The sequence below is a fragment of the Capricornis sumatraensis genome, chromosome 5 (genome assembly GCF_032405125.1).
Source record: "Capricornis sumatraensis isolate serow.1 chromosome 5, serow.2, whole genome shotgun sequence".
NCBI lineage: Eukaryota > Metazoa > Chordata > Mammalia > Artiodactyla > Bovidae > Capricornis > Capricornis sumatraensis.
The window spans coordinates 50,829,267-50,838,915 of NC_091073.1; the positions used below are offsets into that span (position 1 = coordinate 50,829,267).

General features: G+C 38.6%; 1 protein-coding gene across 1 annotated transcript in view; it reads left to right on the forward strand.

Annotated features, from left to right (window-relative positions):
* LHFPL3 (LHFPL tetraspan subfamily member 3) overlaps positions 1–8,832 on the forward strand; it is a 448,368-nt gene extending 439,536 nt beyond the window's left edge. The window contains exons 2-3 of the mRNA XM_068973314.1: positions 4,992–5,228; positions 8,807–8,832. Of these exons, the coding sequence (XP_068829415.1) occupies positions 4,992–5,228; positions 8,807–8,832 (263 nt within the window). The remainder of the gene's footprint in view (positions 1–4,991; positions 5,229–8,806) is intronic.
* The last annotated feature ends 817 nt before the right edge of the window (positions 8,833–9,649 follow it).

The following is a 9,649-nucleotide window of genomic DNA, read 5'->3' on the forward strand; positions in this document are numbered from 1 at the left end:
TGATTAAGAAAATCATATACTTTGAAGGGGAATAATGAATTGCCACTCATATTCTCCTGTGGTTTTAGTGGTTTTAGCTTCAGAGTGTGATTTCTATCTTTGCTCTTTTTATCCCAGTATGATATTCAGAGTTTCTAGAAATGGAGGCTTTTAAGACAGTCTGCCTTCAGTGCAGAAAGACCTTTAGAAAAGATGTCTTTGTTGATTTCAGCATTCCACAAACATCCTATTCTAGCAAAATTGACCCATAATATCCAACACCCTGCCTGAGCCTGGGTCACTTGGTGATGTCTGTTAAGTTTAGGTAAAACTACAAGTTACCATTCTCCAAGTGATTCCCATTCATTAAATTTTTTAATTTTCTTCTTTCTCTTATAAGAAAGTAATTGTCTCATTGATAAAAATTGTTAAAAACCAATTAGGATATTTTAAAAGATATTCCGAGTAATGTAGCTTCCTTGGAGGTGTTTTTCTGAAGTATAGTTTTTATTTAAAAATCTGGGCCTTTGCAAATAAAATGAATTTTCACTCGTGGAAACCACATATTTTTAAAATACAAAAATGATTACTACTAGAAATGCCCTGGAGAGCATGCTGGTACCAAATGCTAGAAACTACAGAAGGAATGGGAGTTTGAAATATTTTTCAAATCATTAGCTTCACTTTTTTTCTAATCTCCCAAGCATTTGTAATCTGTTGTCTAGTTATAACAAAATTGTTTGTTAAATGTCACTGAAATATGAATCCATATTTAATGAGATTTGTGACCTTTGGTAGTTGTGATATTGATGTTTATAAACTGTATTTTTTAGAGTATACTGTCTAGGTGCTATAATTTGATTATTCCTTTATTCACTTTCCCATTCAAAAGTATTTTAATGCCAGCCTGTACAAGGTACTGATTTAGGTGCTATAAATATGACTTAACCCAGGAGTCTTTCCTTAGAAAGTTTATAGTCTGTGATTGAGACAATGCTTATAAATAAATAACTATAGAACATGTTTAAAAAAAAAACCAAAATGTTTAAGATCAATGCAGTCAATAGCTATGTGAGTTCAGAGAAAGGCAACAGTGTAGGTCAAGAAGAATTTGAGATGGTTCGCTTTGTGAAGAATGTTGCTTTTGACTGAATGTTAAATATTTAAGTGAAATTTTGAGATTGGACAGAAAACAGCAAAATTCTGTAAAGCAATTATCCTTCAATAAAAAATAAATTAATTAAAAAATATTTGAGTGAAATTGATAAGTCATTTGTTGTTCAGTCGCTCAGTTGTGTCCGACTCTACAACCCTATGGACTGCAGCCCCAGGCATCCCTGTCTTTCACTGTCTCCCAGGGTTTGCTCAAACTCATGTCCATTAAGTTGGTGATATCATCCAACCACCTCATGGTAGTTTTATTTTTAGTTTTTTCTTAAGAAATCTCCATACTGTCCTCCATAGTGGCTATATCACTTTACATTCCCACCAGCAGTGTAAGAGCATTCTCTTTTCTCCACACCCTCTCCAGTATTTATTGTTTGTAAATATGTTTTTGATCATGGCCATTCTGATCAGTGTGAGGTGGAACCTCATTGTAGGTTTCTTTTTAGTACTTATTTAATTTGGCTGCACCAGGTCTCAGTTGTGACATGTGGGATCTAGATCCCTGACCAGGAATGGAACCTGAGCCCCTTGCATTGGGAGTGTGAAGTCCCAGCCACTGGACCATCAGGGAAGTCCCCTCATTGAGTTTTGATTTGCATTTCTCTAATGATTAGTGGTGTTGAACATCTTTTCATTTTCCTTGTTGCCATCTGTCTGTCCTCTTTGGAAAAAAGTCTATTTAGGTCTTCCACACATTTTTTTAATTGTTTTTTTGATATTGAGCTGCATGAGCTATTTGTATGTTAACACATGTGGAATCTAGAAGAATGATACAGGTAAATCTATTTGCAGAGCAGGAAAAAAAAAAAAAAACAGACACAGAGAAAAAACATATGGACGCCAAGGGGAGAGGGGAGTGGGATGGATTGGGAGAGTGGGGTTGACATGTGTACACTACTATGTGTGAAGTAGATGGCTGGTGAGGGCCTCCCGTAGAGTACAGGGTGGGGAGGAGAAGGTGCAGTATGTTTGTAGGGCATAAAGTTAACCCTAAAAATGCTTTCCAGTATACATTAAGTGTGCTTCCCTGGTGCTCAGACAATAAGGAATCCACCTGCAATGCGGGTTTGATCCCTGGGTTGGGAAGATCCCCTGGAGCGGGGCATGGCAACCCGCTCCAGTATTCTTGCCTGGAGAATCCCCATGGACAGAAAGCCTGGCGGGCTGCAGTCCATGGGGTCGCAAAGAGTCAGACACGACTGAGTGACTAAGCACAACACATACATTAGGTGCAGACAAGTACTGTTAGATTCCACTTGTGCAAGTTACCTAGAGTAGTTAAATACTTAGGTCAAACAGTACATTGATAGATGCCAGGGGGTCAGGGACAGAGTTTCGGTTAAGGAAGGTGAAAAACACAGGAGAAGGATGATGGTGAGAGTTGCACAACAATGTGAATGTACTTAGTGCCACTGAACTGTACAGTTACAAATGGTTAAAGTAGTATGTTTTGTCGGAGAAGGCGATGGCATCCCACTCCAGTACTCTTGCCTGGAAAATCCCAGGTACAGGGGAGCCTGATGGGCTGCCATCTATGGGGTCGCACAGAGTCAGACATGACTGAAGTGACTTAGCAGCAACAGTGGCAAATAATCTAGGCAAAAGAGAAAACAGAAATCCAAAAACTTGGTGCGTAGACAGGCAATCATGCATATTACAGCCCACGTGAAGTGGAGAGCAGAGAGGGGAGGAGGACTGGAAACATAACTGGGGGCTGGTCCGTGGAGCCGTGAACACCTGGCTGAGTGTTCAAGTGTTCTTCAGCACCAGTGGGAACCAGCATGACATTTTGAGTACGAGCAGTAGTGTCTGATCTGAAATAGAGTGAAGGCAAACAGAAGGCAGAGGGAAGTTAGGGTTCCCTTTGAGAGATAACAAAGGCTTAAGGTAGGTGCGTGTATATAGAGATACAGCACAGATAGATAAGGCAAGCATGTTAACATCTGGGACGTGGGCAAAGAAAAAAGAGCAACCAAGTGTGACCTGAAGTTCTGAACTGTCATTCTGTAAAATCAAAAGGAGCACTAAAGCAGAGTTCTCCCAGGCTATCTTCCTTATTGTTACCCACCTTGGTATCTGTTTTCTCTAGACCTGCCTTGTAGACCTGTGCTTCTGTTAAGAAGTAAGAAAGTAGTTGTCTGCTTCTGGCTTGTTCAGTAAATAGCAGTGAGGCAAGAACTATACGCAACTTCCTCTTGCCAGCCTCGGGATTGTCTGCCTCTGACAATCACAGAACTCTTAACTTGGTTATGCCATCATAGTTTTCTTTAGTTACATGCCCCACAAATGGATAGCCTGCAAGGATGCCTCAACATAATCACTTTCTCCAGCCTCATCACTAATCTCCTGGTAGCTTCTCAAACACACCTTTTCAACTTCAGGGCCTTTGCACATGCTGTTGCCATTTCACATGTCTAGTGCTTTGCTTGTTTGGGGCCTTAAATATCATCCCCTCAAGAGTCGTTACCTGTTCGCCTTCTCTGAAGAAGGTCCCACTCTCTGTTCTCTAAGCCCTTTGTTTCTTTCCTATCTATTACTTATTACAGCTTAAAATTACTTTATTTGCATGCTTATTCATTTTTTTGTACTCTTTCCGACAAAACATAAAGTCTATGGTAGTATAAGCCATGTCTCTCTTCTTGATCCCTGTATCCCTAGCACCAAGAACTATGTCTGGTACTCCTTCAGAGACATTCAGTAAGTGGTTGTTGAATTAATGAGTGAGTGAATTAATGGATGAACCACCTATTCAGAATATAACCTAACACTGTCACCACTTACCCCAAAATAATTTGATTAAATGTAAGGAGAGTAGCAATGAGAGCCTTCAAATCAACATATTCTTATTAAAAAGCATTTGTGTATTTCACATGGTGATTTTTGGGAACTAGAGCAAGTATTAAGCATTCTCCTTAAATACCTGAATTTACATATTATATAAAAGCTCTGCAGTGCCACACTGTGTTGCCATGATTTTCAACCTTTTAAAAAATGAAATAGAACAGAGAACAGAATAGAAAATATCAGAGTGCATTGCATGTGGTAAGCATAGTTTCAAGAAACTTCATAGTGTGTGTTGGTCACAATATGAAACTATTTTTTACTGTGACTCAGAGTCAGTATATGCTCTTGTATCTCCATGTTTTCCCACACCTAATCCCTTATCTGACTGCTGTCATAGCTCTTAAAAGCCAGAATTGAATTGTCATCTTGCAGTGTTAGGATTGGGAGAAGGCAATGGCACCCCATTCCAGTACTGTTGCCTGGAATATCCCATGGACGGAGGAGCCTGGTGGGCTGCAGTCCATGGGGTCGCTAAGAGTCGGACACAACTGAGTGACTTCCCTTTCACTTTTCACTTTCATGCATTGGAGAAGGAAATGGCAACCCACTCCAGTGTTCTTGCCTGGAGAATCCCAGGGACAGAGGAGCCTGACGGGCTGCCATCTATGGGGTCGCACAAAGTCAGACACGACTGAAGCAACTTAGCTGCAGCAGTGTTAGGATTGCTTGTGGGCCTATTTGCAGTGGAAGCCTTCTCACAAATGCACGCCACAGTTCGACTTTTTTTTTTTTTTAGTTTCCTTCTTATTGATCAACCTACCTTGGCCTCTCTTTTAATGTTCCGTCCTACCGTAAAGAGTGTTCCCAGAGCCCCTTTCATTGCAGAGTGATGGGCTGCTTTGAAGTTAACTGGTGGGGAGGGGAGAACCACTCAGGGTTGGACAGCAGTAAGACATGCTGTTCTTCACATCAAGAATTTGGACAACGATTTGACACACAGTGGCAATATTTGCTAAAATGATATTTATGTTGTCTTTTTCTCTTTTTTTCCTCTCTCTAAGCTGCCTGCCTTGTGCTTGGCTGTATGATTTTCCCTGATGGCTGGGACTCAGATGAAGTAAAACGGATGTGTGGAGAGAAGACAGACAAGTACACTCTTGGGGCTTGTTCAGTCCGCTGGGCCTACATCCTGGCTATCATTGGGATTTTGGATGCTCTCATCCTCTCGTTTCTGGCATTCGTGCTTGGTAACCGACAAGACAGCTTGATGGCAGAGGAACTGAAGGCAGAAAACAAAGGTAAGATTGCTTTGGGGAACTCTTACCCCAAAGCACAAAACATGGCATTCTCCATCCTGTCCCATCTGGTAGCATACCCTCTTGGTCTAATTTGCTGCTTTTTTAAAAAAATAGAAGTATAGTTGATTTACGATGTTATTTTAATTTCTGCTGTACAGCAAAGTGATTCAGTTAGACGGTGTATCTGCATTCTTCTTCACGTCCCTTTCCACCATGGTTTACTATCAAATACTGAGTATGGTTCCCTGTGCTATACAGCAGGACCTTGATATTTATCCACTGTGCATGTTTTTAAAACTCTATTTTATTGAAATATAGTTGATTTATAACTACTGTACATCAAAGTGTACGTTCTTTTTCATATTCTTTTCCATTATGGTTTATCACAGGATATTGAATGTAATTCCCTCCGCTATACAGTACAACCTTAGGGTTTACCAAGGAGGTGGAGGGTTGGAGAAAGGATGATTTGGGAGTTTGGCACAAGCAGATGCTGCATCTTTTCATGGTGTCTAGTTTAGACTTTCTCAAGCATAACTCAAGACATTCGCACAATTAAAATAGTGTAGTTTTGCATTTACCTTTCTGAGGCTCTCTGAGTCCATTATATTTCAATACTTTTTCCAGTTTCTTTTTCCTTCCCTCTCTGAGTTCATGGCTATGATACAACATAAGTATATATATATGTATATATATATATATATATATATATATATGAGAAGGCAATGGCAACCCACTCCAGTACTCTTGCCTGGAAAATCCCTTGGACAGAGGAGCCTGGTAGGCTGTACTCCACGGGGTCACTAGGAGTCAGACACGACTGGGGAACTTCACTTTCACTTTTCACTTTCATGCATTGGAGAAGGAAATGGCAACCCACTCCAGTGTTCTTGCCTAGAGAATCCCAGGGACGAGGGAGCCTGATGGGCTGCTGTCTCTGGGATCACACAGAGTCGGACACGACTGAAGCAACAGCAGCAGCAGCAGCATATATACATATATATATATATATATATATGTATGTATGTATGTATGTATAGAAAGAGAGGAGAGTATTCTCTACTTGGCTAAACAGTAAGTGAAATAAATGCCTGGGGAATCTTTGAGAATCATCTATAAGCATCTTTACTCAGCTACTCACTATGTTTGAATTTAGACTCGGTCTCTCCAAAAGAGGTAGAGATACCCCAAATAGTTAGAGTAAGCTATTTAAGTATTTGCTTAATTAGATGAATTTTAAATGTGTTATCTGGGTAATCAAAGTCCTCAAATTTCTTTTCAAAGAGAAAATGCCTTCTGAAACACACACACACAACACACAAACTAGAATAGAGAATAGGACATTGACTAGTGAATGATATGTGAATATTATAGTATCTTAATAAGAGGTAACAAGTCATTATTCAAGATGAATCTTTTAATTTTCTTTCCAGATTTCTAAACCAATTTCCTGGGATAGAATTTTACTGTCTCTGTTTTGTGAAAGGCTTAGTTTCCTTAAACTGTTTTATCTTTATATTTAATACTTTGGAGCCACCTTCAATTAATTGGCGCAGCCTTCTAGCTTTTCTCCCTAATTAAGAACTAAATCTATCCTTGAATTATGAAATTCAGTTTGTTTTGAGTAGTGTTTACTTCAGAACTCTTTACTGCCTCAAATATAAGTGCACGTTAGCACCTACATGAATGTCACATGTAATGATAGTGTAGTAAGCTTTATGTTTAGAACATCACTCTTTATGCTGGTAAACCATGAACTATAAAGAGATAAATAGAGAGGTCCAGGAGAGCAGCAGTCACCCATGAGCCCTTTATCTCCCTCATTTATAGACAGAAAACATAATGGTTTACTCAGGTCTATCAAAAATATTCTAAACACAAAAATAATCCTTTCGTAAGGGAATAGTGCTGAACTTCCTAAAAAGACAACTACTTCCCTCTCAAAGTTGCCTATTCTACATAAAAAGGACGATGTGAAGATGGTAATTACACTAATAAAGCATGTTGCAGATTTAAAGTGCTTTCACATGTACTCATTAATTTGGTGCCCTTGGCTATTGTCTTTGGGACTTGTTTGTACATGGGTCTTTGTCCTGTTAACTTCACTTCAAATTTCATGGTAAAGATAACTTAATATTAGAATAACTTTCCCTAGAGAATGAATTTTTAAAAATACTACTTTGTTCTGCAAATGCTTGTTTCTGACCACCACCCAGAATGCTATTTATTCACTGTACAAATCAAAGTTACATTAAGAACCTTTAACTTTCCAGGTACTCTTTGACCACATATAACAAGAAGAAAAAAATAGCAAAACCAGGAAAGTTTTCACTTGACTACTGAGAATTCTAACTCATAATCTCATATTATGAGAATCTGACAATTCCTGAATTCATTCCTCAGGAAGGAACAGGATTATAGAATAATAATAAACAGTTTTTAAGATGAATCTTTCCTTCCAGTTGATTCAATTAAATGTGGATATCTGATCCCTTCCATCTAGGTCTTTATTAAAGAAAGTATTATTTTCAACTCAATATGTTGGAAACGCCTTAGTAAAAGCTTTAATGGGAAAGATTAAAATAAACCAATATAAGGTTTAGGGACTATCTGTATATAATTTTTCGTGTTGATCTTCTGCATTTGGCTGTATCATATATGGATGTGGATCATAGTTTCTTCCATCTGATTCTGAGAAACTAAAATCTGTAGCAGTTCATCGATGTCATGTCAGATGGATCTAGTAAAGCAGCAGAGAACATCAGGCCATACTGATAAAATATTTCAATTCTACTGCATTTTTGTTTCACAGTTGCAATTCCTTTTCCTAGAACTCTGAGAATGTGTCAACAGTTCCATTACCCAGGCATTTCTTAAACAATAAGGTCTGTTTAAAGTCAGAGCAAGGTTTCTAAGCCTTGTATAAAATGTATGACACCTGAATGTTTCTGAGAAATGATAGATTTACAGTTGTACAAAGTAGCCTTTATTGTTATTGTTCAGACACTTGTTCAGTGTTACAACTTGCAAAAACTTAGGTTGTTTGAGAGAAAGCCTGTCAGTGGTTTGTTTGTATGTTTGTGTATAGACATAGTTTCACTAACCAGTAGTTTAATGGCTTTGAAGTACAAGCAGTAACCAAAACCAAATACCTTGATGTTACCTGCTGTTAGATCTCACTTCCATGAGGATCTATAAAAATAATTCGTAATTATGAAATTGGTTGTATACAAATAGGGGCTTTTACAGTTTGCATGGCTATGTTAATATAAGTTCTCCCTTATTGAAACTGTTTCTCATGATAAATTTTTTTTCTGATAAAACTAACATTATGTCCTTTGATAGCAAAGGCCTCCTTTGGGTTCCAAGGCAATGCAGTAAAACAAGAGGCAGATCTAGCTCATGGAATTTTAGGAGATTTTATAAACTACATGATGCCTTCTAGCATCATGGAAGCAGACAGTACCGTAATTGAAGCTTTGGCTCAGAAGAAGAAACCTTTGTACATTCGTGAATAGGTTATATCACCACACGCACTGTAATACTTTTTACAGTCTTCGAGTTTTATGACCTGCCAGTCATCATAACAAACTACACCCTATAGCAAGTAGTGGGACCATTATAGGAAGAATAAACCTGCACCTGCGGCATATGCCCCCTAATTCAAAGAAGTCTGTCCTGAAAGCCCTTATCATTTTTCTTCATTTGTTTTTTATAATTATTGTTAAGAACGCGCTTGCCCTGTATATCTAGAGAAGCCACCAAATGGGTTCAGTATAATAGGATACTGCTTAGATCTATAAGTCCTTCCCAACAGCCACCCCAGTGGTCAAAACAAGAATCACTGTTACAGACTATAGCAGAGAAAGGAAGGAAACTCAGTTCTGATTGTTGACCTGCATGTTCCAGAATCATGAATTAATCTTCACCAAGGTGCTTTTCAAAGAGAAAAGAGGGAGAGGTGCCCAGATGAACACGTCCACCTCTGCCTCTTAAGATGGATTTCCAGTGACCTCACCCCAATCCCATTTCCATGTCCCCATACCACACCTCTCACAGCATTTCATAAGACCCTCCTTTTCAAAGAATGCAAACATAATTTGAAAGAGCTCTAAGCTAAAATTTATCATAAATTGTGAAATGGCAAAATTTGAATGAAAGAGTTGTGACATTCTTTCACCAAACCAAAAGCAACAGCTTTGACAATGCAAGTGTTATCTTAGAGGGAACTTCTGTAAGAGATAAAGTTAATCATCTGTGGCAGTCAATCAGACTCCTAGAATATTTTTATATGCCCCACAAAAGCTTCCACTGAAAAACAAAAAAAGGAATGAAAACTTTAAATACCCAGCTCACTATATACAAGAGTTAGCATATGCAAGAAAACATAGCTGTGTCCCCTGACTCTGGGGAGCCAGCCC